Here is a 19874-nt window from a genome sequence, read left to right as displayed (position 1 = left end):
AATATCTAATGATCACTATATATTTATAAACTTCTACTCAAAACGTTTTAACACTCGCAAAAGAAAGTTAAACAGAATGGTCGAGAGGACGGAAAGCTCAGGTTCGTATCCGATCAAAACCGTCGTCGTTTTGGTTCAAGAGAATCGCTCGTTTGACCATACCCTCGGCTGGTTTAAAGAATTAAACCGGGAAATCGACGGCAACACGAAATCTGATCCCAAATCAAACCCGGTCTCGTTCTCCGACCCAAACGCTCTCCGTGTCGTCTTCGGAGACCAGTCTCAGTACGTTGACCAGGATCCAGGTCACTCCATTCAGGATATCTATGAACAAGTGTTTGGTAAGCCATGGGATTCAGGCAAACCGGATCTAAACCCGGGTCCAGCTACCATGTCCGGTTTTGCTCAAAATGCCGAGAGAAATAAGAAAGGGATGTCCTCCGCGGTTATGAACGGGTTCAAGCCAGACGCTTTGCCGGTTTACAAGGAATTGGTTCAAAATTTCGCCATATGTGATAGGTAAAGCGGTTTAGTTCATCTGATCTTGAATTAATTTAACTTTAGTTCCCCCGGTTTAAATCAAATTTGGTGGTTTTTTTGTGTTTGGCAGGTGGTTTGCGTCGGTTCCAGCATCGACGCAGCCAAACCGATTATACGTACACTCGGCAACATCACATGGAGCAACGAGCAACGACAAGAAGTTGCTAATCGAAGGGTTTCCACAGAAGACGATATTTGAATCGCTCGACGAAGCTGGTTTAAGCTTTGGCATTTACCACCAATTCCCTCCTTCTACTCTCTTCTATAGGTATTTTTATTCTCTACCAAGTTACGACTAATTAAAACCAAAGATTTAGTATTATATACATTTTTTTTTTCTACTTTTGCTTTGACATCTAATAAACGATTTCATTTAAACTAAACAAGCTAAAAGACTCGTTTCAGTTTTTAATTTATAGGTTTTAAACAAGTTTTCTTGGTTGGGAAGATTGAAAAAAAACTTCTAATTATAAAACATTAAGATTAGATAGTCGTATAAATAAAGTAAGGTGCTGTTCGTTTGGTGTGTTAGATGCAGTATCTAGATGCAGATACAGGTTATTGTTTGTTTAGTCATAATTAAGAAATGAACTGAATGCAATATCTGGATTCGTTTTAAAAACTCATCCAAAAAAATTTGAAATTCTGGATGAGATTTTTGTGAGAGTTTGGCTACAGTAAACTCATCCAAACATTATAAATGACTAAAATACCCCTAATTTTAATTCCCCTAAATTCTAATATTTACAAACCCTAAATCTCGAAGCTCGACTCCATCGTAGGAGCTCTGCTTCGTTCTCCAACCACAAGACCTCGACTCCATTGTAGAAGCTCCACCATTGCTCGAATCCATTGCTTGCAGCTTCGTTTCGATTCTCCACCATAGAAGAAGCTCGCAGCTCTGGTTCCGATTCTCCAGCTCACAGAACTCGTAAGTCTTTTGTTGTTGATGGTTTGATTTTTTTTTTCAATTCGTGTTGCAGCAGAAGCAAACTGTTGATTTTTTCCACTTGGGTGTTTATGAAACCATGAGATAGAGCTCTTGTTCTTATGAATTTTGCTATCTCTGATTTTTTCCATTTGGGTGTTTATGAAACCATGAGATTTAGCTTAGAGGTTTTGAAGAGATGTGTTATCTATGATATTTTCCATTTGGGTGTTTATGAAACAATGAATTTAGCTTGTGTTCTTAAGAGATTTAGCTTGTGCTCTTAAGAGATTTGCTATCTATGAATGAGATTTGTGACTTTACTTATTTCAAATGCAGATTGTGCAATCAAAGAGTAAACGATGACATCTGTACCAGGCAGTGATGTAAGTATCCTCTTCTACTTCTCTGCAACTTATGTTTGTGATTTGTGATCCGATTTATGTGTCTTCAGTTGTAGTTAGTATGGTCTTTGTGATTTGTGATTGCTTTATGTGTTTATACTCTACTATGTTTAGCCTTTGCCTTATGTATCTTGTGATGGGTTTGTGATTTGTTTCTGATTTGTGATTGCTTTATGTGTTTATACTCTATCTATGTTTAGCCTTTGCCTTATGTATCTTGTGATGGGTTTGTAATTTGTGATTGATTTGTGGTTTAGAATCTAATATGGAGTGATGAACAAAGCCGTTTTTATCTTGAACTTCGACTTGAAGAGAATCTAAAAGGAAATATAAGAAACCACATAGTGAATGAAGCTGGGAAACAAACGATTACATCCAAGTTCTATGATGCATTTGGTGAGAAGCATAATTGGAAAAAATTTAGGAGCAAGTTTAATACGTGTAAGAAGCAATACACAGCTTTCAGGAAATTGACTCATAATAGAACTGGAATGAGCTATTATCTCAATGGGTCCATAGTCGTATAAACAAAGTAAGTAATGAAAAGAAAATCTTATCCAAAAAAAATGTAAGCTATTAATATTTTGTTTCTTTCAGGAACTTGAGAAAGCTGAAGTATTTGACACGTTTCCACCAATACGGAATACAATTTAAGAAAGATTGTAAAGAAGGAAAACTACCAAACTACGTCGTAGTGGAACAACGTTGGTTTGATCTATTGTCAACTCCAGCCAACGACGATCATCCATCTCACGACGTCTCCGAAGGTCAAAAACTTGTGAAAGAGGTCTACGAGGCATTGAGATCGAGTCCTCAATGGAACGAGATTTTATTCATTATAACGTATGACGAGCATGGTGGATTTTACGACCATGTACCTACTCCCATCGACGGAGTTCCTAATCCTGATGGTATCTTAGGACCACCACCTTATAATTTTGAGTTTAACCGGCTCGGAGTTAGGGTTCCGACATTCTTCATCTCTCCTTGGATTGAGCCTGGGACAGGTAAATAATTATATTAGTGGTAGATTAATTTAATGTAGTTATCTTATTTTCTAAATCAACTCCTAATGTTTTAAAATGTGTAGTTATTCATGGACCAAATGGGCCGTACCCAAGGTCACAATATGAGCATTCATCAATTCCCGCAACGGTCAAGAAAATTTTCAATCTCAAAGATTTCTTAACAAAGAGAGATTCATGGGCTGGCACTTTTGAATCTGTTATTTCTAGAGATTCACCAAGACAAGATTGCCCTGGTAAATTACTATTTAATTAATAACCATATGTAATCATTATTTATGGTTGTCTTGAATTAAATAAAGCTTTAATTTTTTATTTTTTGATAGAAACATTATCAACTCCGGTTAAGCTAAGAGCGACGGTGGCAAGAGAAAATGCACAATTAAGCGAATTTCAAGAAGAGCTTGTAATAATGGCTGCGGGATTAAAAGGAGACTACAAAAACGAAGAATTGATCCACAAGCTATGCAAAGAAACTTGCGTTGCTGACGCTTCCAAATACGTTACGAACGCGTTTGATACGTTTATAGAAGAGTCTAGGAAAGCAAGAGAAAGAGGATGTGATGAGAACGACATCATTTATTGTGTTGATGATGATGATGATCATCATCATGTTGTGACACCAACACAATCATCACATTCAGAAGCACCAAATGCTGCTCCTAAACCGAAAACTCAAAGGTCGTTTTTCAGTAAGTTATTCTCTTGCTTTGTTCGCCATGATTGAAAAAGGGTAAAAAATTTTTAAAAAAAAAAAGTGAATTAGAATTACTTGTAGTAAATTGTGTGTGTTTGGACTTTGTTTAAGACTTATATAAGAGCGCTTTCATGTCTCGTGTATATTTTTCTTTCGTTGTATATAACAAGTTAAGAACTTACACAATTATTTGCATATTTCATCTTCTTTCGTAAATCTTTAGATTATATGTGATCTACTTTAATTATTCGATTGGTGAGTAAATTATATCAAAAGACTAAAGACTAAAGTCACTAAAGGCAACCATAGTAGCCGCTGGGTCCAAATTATAATTGTAATGAATGATTAAAAGATACTAACTTTTGATTTATTAACTAACATATGGTATGCATATGTGACATTATGTCATAATAGCACATAATATGAATTATTTAACTAATATTCCATCTAAACGAAACATTAGTAGTACACAGTTATCAACGAATGGTTAATTTCCGCCCCAAGAAAAAATATTGTCGTTTGCAAAATTTGTTCTGTATCTAATAAAACGACTCATACGGAGACGTGCTACAGACTATATAGTTTTAGCAATAATAATTTGGTCAACACCTAATTCCATCTACTCCATTGTCATTTTGAAAGATAGAGACTAATATATAATGCAATACGTATCGCCCATAACATTAATAAAATTTTCATTTAACAATGGTAAATAGAGTTATAAGAATCACATGCATTATATAAACTGTCATTTTCAAAAACGTTTTTTCCTATATGCACTAAAAATAAAAGATGAGTTCTTTTGCCACCTCATCGAACGTGAGAGGAAACAAATCCAAAACTTTACCGTTTATGAGTTTTCAAAGAAATTTAATAATTAAATGTAAAACTATACTACCATTTTATTTATATAATTTAGTAATCATAAAGAATTATGGCGACCATTATTTACACGGGATACAGCTNGAGAGAGAGAGAGAGAGAGAGAGAGAGAGAGAGAGAGAGAGAGAGAGAGAGAGAGAGAGAGAGAGAGAGAGCAAGAAACAGAGAACACAACTAAAGAAGTCAGATTTTGTTTTTTTTTGTTTTTTGGCCGTAACGAAATATGGTGGCGGAGACGAGCTCTGGTGGTGGCTCATCATCTTCTCCGATCAAAACCGTTGTCGTTTTGGTCCAGGAGAACAGGTCGTTCGACCACATGTTAGGTTGGTTCAAGGAGCTTAACCCAGATATCGATGGAGTATCCGAATCCGAACCAAGATCCAACCCATTCTCCACGTCCGACCCTAACTCTGCTCAAGTCTTCTTCGGCAAAGAATCTCAGAACATTGATCCTGATCCCGGTCACTCTTTTCAGGTAGACCTCCGGTTTAATTGTTATAACCGTACCGAACTTAGAAATAGACAGTCCTTAACCGGTCTGATGAACATATAAAATCCGTATGGTTATTTGGATTTCTCGGTTCGATACACCTGAACCGGGCGATTGAAATGGTTTGTTAAGTTTAACGTATCTTTAAAATTTTAGGCGATATACGAACAAGTGTTCGGGAAACCGTTCAGCCACGAGAGTCCGTACCCGGATCCGAAAATGAACGGGTTCGTACAAAACGCAGAGGCGATCACAAAAGGCATGTCGGAGAAAGTAGTGATGCAAGGTTTTCCGCCGGAGAGACTTCCGGTATTCAAAGAACTAGTTCAAGAATTCGCCGTGTGTGACCGGTGGTTCTCGTCGTTGCCGTCGTCGACGCAGCCTAACCGACTCTACGTACATTCGGCGACTTCAAACGGTGCGTTTAGTAATGACACTAACACACTTGTACGTGGGTTTCCTCAGAGGACAGTGTTCGAGTCGCTTGAAGAGAGTGGTTTCACGTTTGGGATTTATTACCAATCTTTTCCTAATTGCCTCTTTTACAGGTACTATCTTAGTTTTTCTCTTTTTATTTATATTTAAAAATTTAATAAGACAAATAAAAAACGTAAAATTAATCAAATAATATTAGTATATATTATTAAAGAAATAACGTTAGGATAATGACGGACTGAAATAGTAATGACACCTGGATTGCAATATATCTACTTCATTGACATATAAAGAAAATTAACTTAAAGAATTATCGGTGATTGATTTTTTTTTTTTTTTTGAAAAATGTTTCCGTAATGATTATGTATAAGGAAAACGACACATGCTTTGCTTGGAATGTTTGAATATGTAGTTTATAGAAAGTGGAGTTGCTTAGTACTATATATTATTAAATTCCGAAAAATAGTAAGGAAATCAAATAAAAATTGTCATTTTCTGTCTAGGAGTAATTTGTTTCAGAACAGGATTAATGTACTTAATCTTGATATTTCAATTAGATTGCTAATCTTAATTTTAAAACAAAAACAAAAAATCAGATGAGATTCAATTTTTGGAAAGAAAAATCATTAATGGGGGTTGCATGTGTCCAGCTGTAGACTGAACAAGTTGTCCAATTAATACTTTTTGATACTCATTAAAATTATAAGTTATGCCACTATGGTTCCTGTAAATGTAATAATCCAATTAATCAAATTAATAATATTTAAAGTATGAATTGAATTAGGAACATAAGGAAATTGAAGTACGTGGACAATTTCCATGAATATCACTTGAGTTTCAAGAGACATTGCAAAGCAGGGAAGCTTCCAAACTATGTGGTCATCGAACCGAGATACTTCAAGATTATGTCGGCTCCAGCCAATGATGATCACCCCAAAAACGACGTCGCTGATGGCCAAAACCTAGTCAAGGAGATCTACGAAGCCTTAAGAGCTAGTCCTCAGTGGAACGAGATTCTCTTTGTTGTTGTTTATGATGAACATGGAGGTTATTATGACCATGTCCCTACGCCAGTCATTGGTGTCCCAAACCCTGATGGTCTTGTTGGACCCGAGCCTTACAATTTTAAGTTTGATCGACTTGGTGTTAGGGTTCCTGCATTGCTGATTTCACCTTGGATTGAACCCGGAACCGGTATGTATATTCTCTCAAATGGAACCAATCCCTTTGTATATTAGGTTCAAAACGGGGTTGATTAGTGTACATTGGTCTTAGGGTTAGGGGTGCGTAATCTAGTAGAGTAAGGGCTGATTAAAATTGTTGTTATATGTAAATAAAGGTTTATATATAATTTGCTCAACTGTTATATAAAACTTATTGTTCGAAACATGATTTTGTAGTGTTGCATGAGCCAAACGGACCAGAGCCAACGTCGCAGTTTGAGCACTCATCAATCCCGGCAACACTGAAAAAAATATTCAACCTCAAGAGCTTTCTTACAAAGCGTGACGAATGGGCAGGAACACTCGATGCTGTCATCAACCGGACCAGCCCAAGGACAGACTGCCCCGGTATAACTATTGGTTATCAAGTCGGTTATGTTTCCATAGTAGATGCAAATTAGGTTTGCTATTATAATCTTTTCATCTTCCGATTCTTTCAGTTACGTTACCAGAACTTCCACGGCTAAGAGACATAGACATTGGAACACAAGAAGAAGACGAAGATCTCACTGATTTTCAAATTGAGTTGATTCAAGCAGCGGCTGTACTAAAAGGAGATCATATAAAAGACATTTACCCGTTGAAGCTCACGGAGAACATGAAGGTTTTGGATGCAGCAAAGTACGTAGAAGAAGCTTTCACTAGATTCTATGGTGAGTCCAAAAAAGCTAAAGAGGGAGGTCGTGATGAACATGAGATCCTTGATCTTTCTAAAGGATCTACTCGTCACTCGAATCCAAAATCTTTCATTCAGAAGTTGTTCTCTTGTTTGATTTGTGATAATTGAACTTGAGTTAAAACGTGATATTTGATCATTTAAGACTTGGTATATTTTTCATGAAGAGAGTTTGTACTTTGATATTTTAGTTTGTTTCCACATTTTACTTTTTAATGTTTTTTTAAACCAGTATGTCCTAATCAGGTCCATTAGGAATTTTCAGGACTAGGGATCCTACAATAATTTTGTTTATGGTACAGTAAAGTCGAAACAGAGTACTATGGCTGGACTTCTTTGCTCATTTGACCCCCCCGCAATCGAATACATTTGTTGGATTCCTCGATTGGATCAAGTCACCAACTTCGACCAGGAAACTTAATATCATTTGTAAGATTCTCTTTCAGGCTCTCCTTTACACTATCCGGGCGAAAAGGAATGCCAGGCTCCACTCAACAAACTTCCGAACAGAGAACTCCATCCGCAAACAAATTCAACTAATCCTAAGAAGACGTCTCCTAGGACTTGACAATGAAGACAAGTCTACTCCAGCGCGATCACCACAAGACACTTATCTCCATCTTTGGTTTTCAAACTTCCAGCCGATTTAAACGTACACAATTTCTTTTATTTTCCCACAATGTATTCTCCTTTGAAAAACAGCGCTCTCTCATGTTATAATTATAATGGTATCTCTTTAAAAAAAAAAAAAAGTCCAAACAGAGTAATTGAACGAGAAGAGGAACGAAACAACAGAGGATTCAACTAAACAGAGGAATGAATAACAGAACAAAGCTATGATACGTTCAGACGTAGCTACGTAGCTCTTGTCTTGTTTGGATCAGCCATCGGTATATAAACAAGAAAATTACTAATGATTTCGGTTCGGTTTATATGGTTTAAAAATTATGTAAACATAATTATTTTTTTTATTCAACCAACGTATATTACATTGGAATTGTAAGGTCTTGAGAAGAAAATTCTGATGCCTAGGTTCTGTTTGTTTTCAAACGTAATAAAATTTAATTTTAAACTTTTTTTAAAAAAAAGGAAGGTTTTTTAGTTATTTTTTTATGAATCAATCATATTTTTGAAAAAGAAAATATATTTTTTAAAAAAAAGATTAGTTTAAGTGTTACATTTTTTTGTTACGTGAAAACATATTGAACCTATAACACCAACTGACCGACCAAAGAAAATTCCAAGGACCAGATGCCCTAGGCTCGGTTTGTTTTCAAATGTATTAAAATTTAACATTTTAAACTAATATTTTAAAAGGAAAGAGTTTTTTTTTATTATTTATTTTTAATTTTTAATGAATTAATTATTATTTTAAAAAGAAAAGATTTTTTTAAAAAATGCTCAGTTTTAAGTGTTATTTTGAAAGTTTTAATTATTTTTAAAAAAATTGTGAATTAAAAAGTGATTTTAATTAAAATCATTATTTTGGAAAGAAAAGATGAAGTGGTAAGGAATACCTAGGTAGCGCCTAGACAGCAACCCATTGCCAAAGCCAGACTTCAAAGCCCACGGCCCGCCGTCCGTCTTGAAGTTCTTCTACTCTCGTGACGTCCACCCATCGCGTGACTCTAAAACACTCAGATTCAGCAAATTCACCCTTTTTGTTACCAATGGAAGCTTATTAGGAGAATCGAGAGAGCTGACGACGAAAGGCCGACGCTTTCTCGCCGGGAAAGCCTTCAACAGCAGCAACCATAAGCAAAAAGACGGACTTTTTAGGTTAAACGCTCTTGCAAGAATGCGTTGATGAGAGAATATGAGAGCAAAGAGATTAGGCTCTCAAAAATATTGCAACGGTCACTTTTTTTTAGCTTCTACCGTTTACAACAAGTCAAACTGTTTTTTGCTCATTAAATTTATTTCAAAAGGTGAGAGAGAGAGAGAGAACATCAACTCATTGCCCTGACTAACCTGACTCCATCAAGAGTTGTGTTTTCACAACCGCAATACTGATTTGATATTTGTAAGATTTTTGTAAAGAGAAAACGTAAAATATCGAATTAATTATTAATCAAACAACATAACTGGTTTTTTACACAGGACAATAATAATAAGAGAGAAAGATTACAGCTTCTACCCAAGTAAGTAACAGAAACTACAATTCATAAGACTGACGATTTTCGAAGAGAATTAATTTTTTTTTTTTCCAAACACATCAACTAATAATAATAATAAACACACACAACAGCAGAATAAATCAGAAGCAGAAGATGATAGATTAGTGTTGTTCTTTTGTCTCTTTGATCAGAGATGATGTTACATTTAGAGTAGCGACACCACTTTTTACTGCTGTGTAAGCAGTTTAGAACCTGGATAAGAGAACAATCTCACAGTGTTTACATAACTTAACTCCGCGAGTTCTTCCTTCTTCATGTTTGACAGGTTCGCAACATAATCTAGTACCTGTTCATCTCGGAAAAACAACATCAGACAAGTAATCTGTAATCTGATCAGCAGAAACAAGACAAAAAGTCAAGTGATAATATAACATACAGCAAGAATGTTTGCAGGCTCATTGAGAGTTGGTTTTGGATCCGAAGTACTCTCATCTGATTTTGGTAACCCGTCAGGTGAATCCGTCTCCAATAAGAACCTATCAGAAGGAATCTACACCAGACCCGGTCAAAAAGAAAATATATCAATACTTTCGTTATCCAGAAGTTGTCTTTGTTACAGAGGGAAAAAAAAAAAAAACAAACCGATTTCAGAGTCTTCTTTGCAATTTTCTCATCAATGTAAGTAAACCAGCCAGAAAAGGAGAAGTATGCACCAAGCTCAGCGAGTTTAGGAACAACTTCAGCTGAACCATTGAATGAATGAAGAATCACACCAGCAGGAAAAGGTCCCACGGATCTGCATGTATATATTTCGAGAAACTTAAGGCGACATATCGAAAAAAGAACATTATAGGCTTTCCCCTTCAATATATATGTAAATGCAACATGTAGATATGCATATACATACCTCATTATCTCTAGGAGATCATCAAATGCATCAATGCAATGAACTGCTACAGGTCTGTTCAGCTCTTTTGCAAGTTCAAGCTGCGGGCGAAACACGACTAGCTGGTCTGAGTAATCAATTCCTGCTGCTAAGGGACCTTTGTCCAACCCAATCTGTGAAAATGACATAAAATTTTATGGAGATATAACATATCATTTTGCGGTTTATACTTAATCTTAGACCAACAAAGTAAACATTTCAGAATTTAGGAAAACAATAGATGAATCAAGAGATAAGAGACTAACTTCTCCAACAGCAGCAGTAGGAGTGGTCTCAAATAACTTCTTCAATGTGTTAAACCAATGAGGGCTTCTATCAGCAATAAACCTGCAAACCAAAAACATAGAAAAAAAAAAGAAATAAGCTTTGATCTGAACCTTTCTGCATCAACTGAAAATCACCTGCATACAAAAATTCATACCAAGGATGAATTCCAAAGCAAGGAACAACAGAAGGATACGTCTCTCCCATCTCTATCACCAAGTCCCAATCTTTCTGGTTCCATACACAAAACCCGTTTAAAAATACGTACAGTATACAAGTGTGTAATAGTGACCAAATGATCAGGGAAATTTGGGAAAGTACCTCGGAGGTCCCATTGACTGCGAAATTGGTAACACCGACAGCTAAAGCTGCAGATATGAGCTGGGAGGCTTTGTCGATGACCCTCTTGTCTTGAAGGTGACAATGAGCATCAAACAACTTCATTTTCACCGTGATGTTCTTGGCTCTAATAGATCCCTGTGACTTCTTTCTTCTCTTTTGAGGTTCTTAAATAATCTGCAGAGACATATATATAATAGATGATTTATGTACTGTGTTTATAATAGCTTAACCCAAAAGATATGGTTTCATCATATGATTAACAAAAAAGAGTTGACTTTTGAGATAGTTTGAGGTTTAACAGACGCTACAAAACTCTGATCTGGATTTACTTGAACTTGAAGACTGAAATGACTAACCTTTGTGTTTGATAGATTAATTACAGTAAACAAATACTTTCCGTATTAACCTAACTTGTGTAAGACTAGATTAATTACAGTAAACAAATACTTTCGATTTGTATGAACTTTTTGGTATATGATTTAATAGAAGAATAAAGAGTTAAGCAAGAGTTACCACCAAACACATCGCCCTTCATCAGAAATATCCTTGACAGAGAACGAATCTGCGTCCAATTGTTTCTTGATCTGCGCAATGAAAACCTCATGAACAAACATTTCTTCAAGCTTAAACACAAGCAATCAGAGATGCCTCTAATGTGATTCATGTTTTACTCTAATGTGATCTTAGTTGGCTCATTGGCAACTCAATTTCAAGTATATATTTGATACATAAAGAAAACGTGGCAGCAATCATCAATTTTAAAGCTCTAATGCCAAAAAGAAAAAAAAGAAGATCATGAGTTATGATTCGTAACAATGTGGAAATAAAAAGTCTCACCTTTTTCTCCATGGATTACATAAGGGTCTGACCAATAGACACAGAATCATTTACTTGAGAAGCTCTAGTACTGAAAAGACGATGTTCAATCCCGGAAATCGCAAAAACGAGCTAAAACAATTCGAATCGCTAATGAGACAGGAAGCAAAGAAGAAGTAAAAGGGTCTAATCTTAGAACGGAACAGGAGTTGAAGGCTTGTCCTCTAGACTCTAATCGAGAAGAGTAACAATGTACGGACGAGAAGCAGACATGAAGTTCTTCGCCATTGCTGACAGGACTGACCCTGAGAGACTCTCAAAGAGATGATATTGTTTTTAAAGATTTGTTTTTTTTTTTGTTTGTTTGTGAAATTTGCTTTACCGGAAAAATAATAATAAAAATTTCTAAAAGTGATCACAGCCGTTGGATGGATCCCTTGTTGCTTCACCGCAACTCAAAGAAGCGTGGGTCATATCAAATCGCACCGCCTAACAAGGGCAAACCAACCCAAAGAAGGTTTCTTCTTCTGTCAATCTTTCTCTCCTCTCGAGTGTTGTTATTCCTATTCCCCCCATCTGTGTGAATTGCTACACAGAGAGAGAGAGGCGTGAGAGAAATGGCGAACAGTCACACCGATGACTTAGACGAGCTTCTCGATAGTAAGTTATCTCGAATTCTATGTAAATTGTGTTCCCTGCCCATATCTATTGACATAATTGTCTGAAAGGTTTTGTCTTTTAGGGTTTTTTATTGAGAATTTTGGGGGGTTTCTTTGTGGTTTTTTTTTGTCTCTCAGGTGCATTGGATGATTTCAAAGATCTCAATCTTTCTCAAAGGTTACTCTTTTTTATCCTACGTGTTTTCGCTTCAAAGTCTCAAACTTTTCATATTTTAGTATCGGTTCTGCAGATATGAACAGCTCTGTCTAGGTTGAGTTAGAGGCTTTTGATTCCCAAGTTATAGAATTCTTGGTTTTTATGAAATTTGAATCGTTTATGGGATGTGTTGTTGTAGAAATCAAAGGGAAGCCCAAGAGGAAGAGAAGAAGAAGAAGAAGAAGAAGGAAGAGACGAGTTCATTACCGAGTGGAGTTCAAGGTCTTGGAATGGGATTACCAGATATGAGAAGCAAGAAGAAAGGAAAGCAGAAAGTTTCAAAAGAGGATCATGTTGCAGAAGCTCTTGATAAGCTTAGGGAACAAACTAGGGAAACTGTCAAGGGATTGGAATCCATTTCTTCTTCTAAGCAGCAGCCAGCTTCTGATGATGATGGTATGGTAGAGGATTTCCTCAAACAATTCGAGGATCTTGCTGGATCTAAGGTACATAATTATATACCCTCACTCTGTTACTTCTATCGAATTAGAACTTGAAACTGTAGTATTATATCTGTTGCAAACCGTCTTTACTTCACTACTACAAGTAGATTTCAGCAGAACAGTGTAACTTCTGTTTTGCTGGATAATGTTTTCAGCGCGGAACAGATGTGTGATTCTTCTTGTGCTCTATTTTAAAGGTTATGAGTTACCTGCAGTGAGTTAGAATGGTCGCTGATTGATAGATTTTGTTCTTTATGCTATGTTAAGGTTATATGGAGCTCATTATCTACTTGGTATCTGTGGCTTTGTTTGACGCTCCCTCTTGTTTTTTGCTTAGGACTTGGAATCAATAGTTGAAACAATGATGCAACAGCTATTGTCGAAAGATATCCTCCACGAACCAATGAAGGAGATCGGTGCAAGATATCCGAAATGGCTAAAAGATAATGAAGCCAGTCTAAGCGAAGAAGACTACAAGCGTTATTCACAACAGTACAAACTAATCGAAGAACTCAATGTGGTTTACGAGAATGAACCGAACAATTCAGCTAAGATAATGGAGATCATGCAGAAGATGCAAGAATGCGGACAACCCCCGAGTGATATAGTTAAAGAGATTGATCCCGGGTTTGATTTCGCAAGTCTAGGCCAAATGTGAGTTCCTATCCTCCGTTTCATATCTCTCATTTTCTCAATTGAGTTTATATCTCCCTGACCTGAAAAAAGAACCAATGTTATTCTTGTTTATTTTTACCCTCAGATCTCCAGAGATGCTGGAGTCCTCGCCAAATTGCTGTATAATGTGATTGGGACCAAACAGCTTTTAAGGATTATGTCGTTTATTCTCTAAGTGTAAAATTCAAAAGCTGTGTTTTAAATTATGATTGGAATTTCACACACACACACAAAAGAAAAAAAAGAAGTCTTTTATCTTATTTATTGTGCCTTTCCGATTAGTACAGCCAGTCACATGCTTGTGTTTAACTGTAGATGATATACAAAAATATCGGACTGGTGGAAGTTGTTGAATCATTTAAAGAGCTAGTTGAATGAATGGTGGTACTCTTTTCATATGTCACTCTTGTTAAAAAAATGTGCCAAAAAAGATTGAACGAAACATGCGTACTACTGTACTAGGATTAAACTGGAAGTCTAGTAGGATTAAACTGTGTGTACTGGGAAGTCTAGGATTAAACATGGGCCAAAAAAAATATAGGAAAAACACATATTTAAAAGATGTTGCTTCCAGTGTCCAAAAGATCTTAAATACCCAACCGTTAAGAAAAGAAATCTCATAACATTATATTGTACATATGAATGTGTGTGGTGAAGACTCAAGACAGTACGTCTCATGTGATTCCATATCTTCAAAGTCTCTCAAACTATGGACCATCAAGTGTCTTTGCCGACATCTTCCACCACCGGTCTCTCGTTCAAGGTGCATCGCCGGCAGCCGGAACTAATCACTCCGGCTAAACCAACGCCACGAGAGCTCAAGCCTCTCTCTGACATAGATGACCAACAAGGGCTAAGATTTCAAATCCCGGTTATATTTTTCTATAGACCTAATCTTACAACTGATCTCGATCCGGTCCAAGTGATAAAGAAAGCCCTAGCCGAGGCGCTGGTTTACTACTATCCGCTCGCTGGTAGGCTCCGGGAACTTTCAAACCGGAAACTCGCAGTGGACTGTACCGGTGAAGGCGTTTTGTTCATTGAAGCTGAAGCTAACGTGGCGCTTGCTGAGTTGGAGGAAGCTGATGCGCTTCTCCCTCCTTTCCCTTGCTTAGAAGAGCTTCTCTTTGACGTGGAAGGTTCGACCGATGTGATTAACACTCCATTACTTCTTTTCCAGGTAAACTATGTTAGGTNTGTTAGGTTTTTTTTTTTTTTTTTTGACAAACTATGTTAGGTTATATTTTGTTTTTATTAAGATGGTTAGATTATATGAAAAGAGACTGGCATGCAGGTCACTCGCTTGAAATGCAGGGGATTTATATTTGCCCTCCGTTGCAACCACACCATGATCGATGCAGCCGGTCTCTCACTCTTTCTAAAATCACTATGCGAGTTGGCGTGTGGGCTTCATGCCCCCTCGGTCCCACCCGTATGGGATCGACATTTGTTGACTGTGAGTGCTTCCGAGGCGCGTGTGACCCATACGCACCGTGAGTACGATGATCAGGTGGAAATCAATGCGGTAGCGGCAAGAGAACCTTTGGTTAGCCGGTCTTTCTTCTTTAGGGTGGAAGAGATCTCCGCCATACGGGGACTCCTTCGGCATGATCTCCGAAACACCTCATTTGAAGCGTTGTCGTCGTTTTTATGGCGTTGTCGGACAATCGCGTTGAATCCTGACCCCAACACTGAGATGCGACTTACTTGCATCATCAACTCGCGTTCCAAGCTTAGTAACCCACCGCTATCGCCGGGTTACTATGGAAACGTGTTCGTCATTCCCCCGGCAATAGCGAGAGCAAGAGATCTTATGGATAAACCGCTTGAGTTTGCTTTGAGGTTGATACAAGAAACGAAGTCCAGCGTAACGGAGGACTACGTCCGCTCGGTAACAGCCCTAATGGCGACAAGAGGCCGGCCTATGTTTGTGTTGGCGGGGAACTACCTAATATCTGATTTACGACATTTTGATTTAGGAGAAGTTGATTTCGGGCCATGGGGTAAGCCCGTGTATGGTGGAACCGCTAAGGCCGGTATCACAGGTTTTCCGGGAGTGAGTTTCTACGTGCCGTTTGAAAATAAAAAAGGTGAGACAGGAACCGTTGTGGCGATTAGCTTGCCGCTACGGGCGATGGAGAGGTTCGTAACAGAGCTACATGGCGTGGTTAATGTGTTTAAGAGGTGAACCCAAAATCCTTAGGTGTGTAATGTCTTCTCTAGATCTAAGAGCTTAGTCGAGACGTTACGTTATCAGTAAAAGTATTGATCAGTTTAATCAATTATTGAATTAAAGACTAATGAAGTTTTAAAGGTTGAATACTTGCATAGTTGCATACCACAAAGGCATTATTTTTCATAACGGCTCCTATTGGTTTTGATCGTGGCACTCTGAAGAGCTTATATCTTTCTATGAGAGTCCCTCTCAATTGATTTGGGTTTTTGCTTGGATCTAAATACGCTCATGGAATAACGTGTGTAACTCTGTTGTTTATATCCACTTATTCAGTGTGTTGAACTCTTGATATACTGTATAACTCTTTCTTTACGATTTTATGATTATAGAATTTGTGGAATAAGTTTAACTTAACTTTTATTTATATTGCTTCTATGCTTTTCTTACACGAACGATTATACTTATAGTCTTACACACTCACTTTCTCTTACTCAAAGCTCTCTATTAACTACTTCCATTGGAATTACTTATCATTAACTTTTAGGTTTAAGCTCACCAGCAAAGACTACTTAACAACTCTCTTACACAGCCACCTTAAAGCAACATTTTAACTAAACTGGCATGACTTATTGCTAAAATAACAACAACATACGATTGTCAACAAAAAAAAAATAACAACAACATACTTAGCCAAATGGGCTTAAACTAAACCATAAAGATATTATTATGTTGGACCTAAATCAAACAATCCATTTCTTAACCAAAAGATATTATTATGTTCGGCCTAAATCAAACAATCCATTTCGTTCACCGACTCGCATTTCTCTTCTCGTCACCACAATTTCATTCTTTTCTTTTCCAGGTTTAAATGAATCTCAACACAATGGAATATATATCATGCGCCACGTGATAATAGACTGTCTAAACCAAATTATGGGGACATTGTTATCAACGAGTATAAACATGATTAAAATTTAAAATTAAATGAAAAAAAATAATGAAAAAACAAGCCATGTAATGTAGGATTTCTCTCCCAGGCACGAGTATCGAAACCCCTTTTCCCAACCAAAACTTCCGGCGCCGGCGAGGCTTTTGCCCGTCGGGGTCGGGATCTAATCGACCCAGCTCTTGCTCTGTTCATCTCTATTCCGATTAGTGTAACCCTTTTTAAGCTTTTTCTCTACTTTTTTCCCCTTTTAATCCTTTTTAAATCCCTAATAAAACTTGCCTTAGATCCATTCAAAGACCATTGCATGCCCCCACCGATCTATCACTCACCGGAGAACCTCTCTTCGCCAAACTCGGGCAGCCAACATATTCACCATTCATCATGTCATTTACTTGTGGAACTAGGATTTTCCCCAGTGGACCTAGTCTCCATAGTCGAACCAAACAGAGGCCAACGACGTTCCCTGCCGACCTTCCACCCACCGGAGATGCTCCTTGTAGCACAAATCTCTCTGCTTCTTTCGGGCAATCGTCATTTCCATGTATCAGTTTGGCAAACGGTTCTGAAGCTAGGATTCTCTCCAGTGGACTTAGCTAGTAATGGCGAATCTTACTACGCTCACCGTAGGAAGCCGCCGATCTATCACTCACCGGAGAAACTCCTTGCACCGCAGACCTCTCCGCATCTCTCGGGCGGCCACCATCCTCACCATCACCGGCGGCTCTTCTTCCTGAAACTAGGGTTCTCCCTAGTGGACCTAGTATTCAGGATAGGACAATTAAGCCAAAAAAGGCCTAAGTTCTTCAACTTCCATCAAACCTGCAATAACAACAAGGTAAAGCCCAGTACCTCACAGTCCTTGTGTCTCCTTTGCCGAGTTCTGTCCAGTCTCCCGTTATCCGATGGTCAAAGACTCCATTGGAGAAAGGTAACACCAGTTCCGCTTTGGTCAGTCACACCTCTTGTATGGAACCTTGCTGCAGTTGTCTTTAGGGGTTTTCGGATTGAGTATCATCCTCTGCGATTCTATGGTCTATGTTTCTCAAACTGTGCTAGCAAAAGTGGTACATATGGTCTTGAACTCTTTAGGTTCAATGATAGTTATCAGTTAAGCTGGTTATATGATGATGATAAGCATCTCTTCTCTACCCTCCTCATCACCCGGATCCCATACCAACTAGCCCTTGAAGCGTTTTATCGAAGTGATCTAATCCCTCTGCTTTGGATGTTAAAGCAACCTCCTCTCGACTACACAAATATAGTCTTCCGAGTCTGTGCTGTTTGGATACTGTGGGCAGTGCTTCTTGCCCCTATGGACTCCAAAGTATCGACTCTCTTCTCATCGTCTAAGCGTCGTTTGACCAAGACCAACCATTCGTCCTCTGGTTTATCCAAGGATGGTCTATCGATTTACCTTGACCTCACATGTGCCAATGGGCTCCCAAACTCATGGTTCATAGCTCTCTTGGATTTGCAATCAATGTATTTTACTTCTAATTTTATGGCATTGGGGAATGTTCTTTCTTGTATTATTTTGAACTTTGGAACTCTACCTTTTTGTACTTGTATTTGTGTCCTTGAATGAATGAAAACAAAAGGTTTGACAAAAAAAGCAAGCCAAGATGTAAATGAAAGTGTTAAGCTCAGGATTCATTACACGATTGAAAGAAAACAAAACTAGAAAGCAGCAACGTATACGCTACAGTTTACATTGTTGTCAGTCGTCAATTCCCTTTCCACTCCCATTCGAGTACTTTTCTTTCTTTGGGATAATATCTAGTTAATCAAACTCAGGACAAAATACAAAAATAGTGACAGTAAAATCGATCCTTTTTTTCCCTTTTGAAAAGGTCAGAGGATACGAAGCAGTGTGTACGCACATACACTATTTTGAGATTTATATCAAGCTTTTAATTTGCATCTATTCTTAGGTTATTATTTGATCAATCTATTTTAATTTATTTTTTATCTTTGTACCCAAATTAATGATTCAACCAAAATATGAACTGTTGTCTTGTCTTCTTTATTTTTATGATTATACAAAGTGTGGTTTCTTCTATATAATTATAGTTTTTCTTTGATCAATTTTTGAACGTCAAAAAATTATTACAAATGAGAAGTTGATATCAAGATAGTAGGGTGATTTTATGAAGTGTTCTATTTTTTTGCTAAATATGATTCAACTTATAGATAAATAAAGTGTTTTATGTTTTTATAAATATTTTGTAGGATGTTTAGTATATTTATGAAGAGATTTTTGCTGTTATAGTTTGACACCGGTTAAAAAATATGTATACGTTGAATATGCCAAGAGAAAAAGTATGTCTTTGATTAAAAGAAAAAAGAAAAAAGTAAATTTCACCTTGTATTTTCCCGATTTCTGTTTGATACACCACAACTAGGCAGGCAGGTTGGGTGGACAAAACTTACAAGTGTACAAAGACATGCACGATAAAGTCATGCGATCACATCAATGGTGTAAGATTATGTGAAGAAAAAATATAATGCGAACAAAAGAGTTTTCGTTAACTCTATATATATATATATCTTTAGAAATCAGACCTATTTCTCACATACCTTTAATTATTGAAACACTATAGCTTTAATTTGAAGCAAGAGGGAGCAACGTACGATGGAGATCATCACTATCATATTCCTCATCACCTCCTCTCTCACCTTCTCCATCTTCCTCAAACGCATCTTCTTCTCACCAACCCACAAACTCCCACCGGGGCCGCCTCGTTATCCGGTCGTCGGAAACATCACCTGGCTTAAGAAAAACAGCTTCTCCGATTTCCAAGGCGTTCTCCGTGACTTAGCCTCACGTCACGGTCCAATCATAACACTCCACGTAGGCTCCAAACCTTCCATATGGGTCACCGACAGATCACTCGCTCACCAAGCCCTTGTCCAAAACGGCGCCGTTTTCTCCGACCGTCCTCTGGCTCTCCCCACCACCAAAGTCATCAC

At 37.5% G+C, this 19874-nt stretch overlaps 6 protein-coding genes across 7 annotated transcripts in view; 5 read left to right on the top strand and 1 right to left on the bottom strand.

Moving 5' to 3' along the window:
• On the top strand, positions 67 to 3755 carry LOC104763976 (non-specific phospholipase C4-like). The gene is made up of 5 exons (XM_010487391.2): positions 67 to 519; positions 611 to 808; positions 2470 to 2879; positions 2963 to 3133; positions 3224 to 3755. Exons 1-5 carry the CDS (start codon positions 77 to 79, stop codon positions 3622 to 3624), a joined length of 1623 nt encoding a protein of 540 aa, XP_010485693.1. The 5' UTR covers positions 67 to 76; the 3' UTR covers positions 3625 to 3755.
• Positions 4612 to 7542, top strand: LOC104763975 (non-specific phospholipase C3). The gene is made up of 5 exons (XM_010487390.1): positions 4612 to 4951; positions 5123 to 5514; positions 6186 to 6595; positions 6802 to 6972; positions 7065 to 7542. Exons 1-5 carry the CDS (start codon positions 4700 to 4702, stop codon positions 7409 to 7411), a joined length of 1572 nt encoding a protein of 523 aa, XP_010485692.1. The 5' UTR covers positions 4612 to 4699; the 3' UTR covers positions 7412 to 7542.
• On the bottom strand, positions 9368 to 12142 carry LOC104763974 (uncharacterized metal-dependent hydrolase YabD-like). 2 transcript variants are annotated; one of them, XM_010487389.2, is made up of 9 exons: positions 11807 to 12142; positions 11483 to 11553; positions 10949 to 11143; positions 10785 to 10858; positions 10609 to 10690; positions 10325 to 10476; positions 10060 to 10213; positions 9854 to 9967; positions 9369 to 9763 (listed from the first exon to the last, which is right to left on the bottom strand). In XM_010487389.2, exons 3-9 carry the CDS (start codon positions 11069 to 11071, stop codon positions 9644 to 9646), a joined length of 819 nt encoding a protein of 272 aa, XP_010485691.1. In that variant the 5' UTR covers positions 11072 to 11143; positions 11483 to 11553; positions 11807 to 12142; the 3' UTR covers positions 9369 to 9643. The 2 variants fall into 2 exon arrangements, with proteins under 2 accessions (XP_019096128.1, XP_010485691.1); XM_019240583.1 differs by lacking the exons at positions 11483 to 11553; positions 11807 to 12142 and having other exon boundaries at positions 9368 to 9763; positions 10785 to 10854; positions 10949 to 11035.
• On the top strand, positions 12201 to 14039 carry LOC104763973 (peroxisome biogenesis protein 19-1). Its single transcript, XM_010487388.2, has 5 exons — positions 12201 to 12445; positions 12583 to 12622; positions 12801 to 13107; positions 13442 to 13758; positions 13865 to 14039. Exons 1-5 carry the CDS (start codon positions 12403 to 12405, stop codon positions 13908 to 13910), a joined length of 753 nt encoding a protein of 250 aa, XP_010485690.1. The 5' UTR covers positions 12201 to 12402; the 3' UTR covers positions 13911 to 14039.
• On the top strand, positions 14459 to 15967 carry LOC104767313 ((Z)-3-hexen-1-ol acetyltransferase-like). Its single transcript, XM_010491355.1, has 2 exons — positions 14459 to 14959; positions 15074 to 15967. Exons 1-2 carry the CDS (start codon positions 14489 to 14491, stop codon positions 15965 to 15967), a joined length of 1365 nt encoding a protein of 454 aa, XP_010489657.1. The 5' UTR covers positions 14459 to 14488.
• The window catches only part of LOC104763972 (cytochrome P450 89A9), a 4366-nt gene continuing 3933 nt past the window's right edge, over positions 19442 to 19874 (top strand). Inside the window, exon 1 of the mRNA XM_019241395.1 lies at positions 19442 to 19866. Within this exon, the coding sequence (XP_019096940.1) occupies positions 19537 to 19866 (330 nt within the window). The 5' untranslated portion in view covers positions 19442 to 19536. The remainder of the gene's footprint in view (positions 19867 to 19874) is intronic.

This window comes from Camelina sativa, chromosome 19 (assembly GCF_000633955.1).
Source record: "Camelina sativa cultivar DH55 chromosome 19, Cs, whole genome shotgun sequence".
In the NCBI taxonomy this organism is placed as follows: domain Eukaryota; kingdom Viridiplantae; phylum Streptophyta; class Magnoliopsida; order Brassicales; family Brassicaceae; genus Camelina; species Camelina sativa.
This window is presented reverse-complemented; position numbering and strand designations above follow the sequence as displayed.

Coding starts and splice junctions, on each gene's coding strand:
- LOC104763976 (XM_010487391.2), top strand. CDS start 77: ATGGTCGAGAGGACGGAAAGCTCAGGTTCGTATCCGATCAAAACCGTC. Junction 520..610: donor AATTTCGCCATATGTGATAG/GTAAAGCGGTTT, acceptor TGTGTTTGGCAG/GTGGTTTGCGTCGGTTCCAG. Junction 809..2,469: donor CCTTCTACTCTCTTCTATAG/GTATTTTTATTC, acceptor TGTTTCTTTCAG/GAACTTGAGAAAGCTGAAGT.
- LOC104763975 (XM_010487390.1), top strand. CDS start 4,700: ATGGTGGCGGAGACGAGCTCTGGTGGTGGCTCATCATCTTCTCCGATC. Junction 4,952..5,122: donor ATCCCGGTCACTCTTTTCAG/GTAGACCTCCGG, acceptor TTAAAATTTTAG/GCGATATACGAACAAGTGTT. Junction 6,596..6,801: donor TTGGATTGAACCCGGAACCG/GTATGTATATTC, acceptor ATGATTTTGTAG/TGTTGCATGAGCCAAACGGA.
- LOC104763974 (XM_010487389.2), bottom strand. CDS start 11,071: ATGAAGTTGTTTGATGCTCATTGTCACCTTCAAGACAAGAGGGTCATC. Junction 10,691..10,784: donor TGCTTTGGAATTCATCCTTG/GTATGAATTTTT, acceptor TTTGGTTTGCAG/GTTTATTGCTGATAGAAGCC. Junction 9,764..9,853: donor AGCCTGCAAACATTCTTGCT/GTATGTTATATT, acceptor CGAGATGAACAG/GTACTAGATTATGTTGCGAA.
- LOC104763973 (XM_010487388.2), top strand. CDS start 12,403: ATGGCGAACAGTCACACCGATGACTTAGACGAGCTTCTCGATA. Junction 12,623..12,800: donor GATCTCAATCTTTCTCAAAG/GTTACTCTTTTT, acceptor GTGTTGTTGTAG/AAATCAAAGGGAAGCCCAAG. Junction 13,108..13,441: donor AGGATCTTGCTGGATCTAAG/GTACATAATTAT, acceptor TTTTTTGCTTAG/GACTTGGAATCAATAGTTGA.
- LOC104767313 (XM_010491355.1), top strand. CDS start 14,489: ATGGACCATCAAGTGTCTTTGCCGACATCTTCCACCACCGGTCTCTCG. Junction 14,960..15,073: donor CTCCATTACTTCTTTTCCAG/GTAAACTATGTT, acceptor ACTGGCATGCAG/GTCACTCGCTTGAAATGCAG.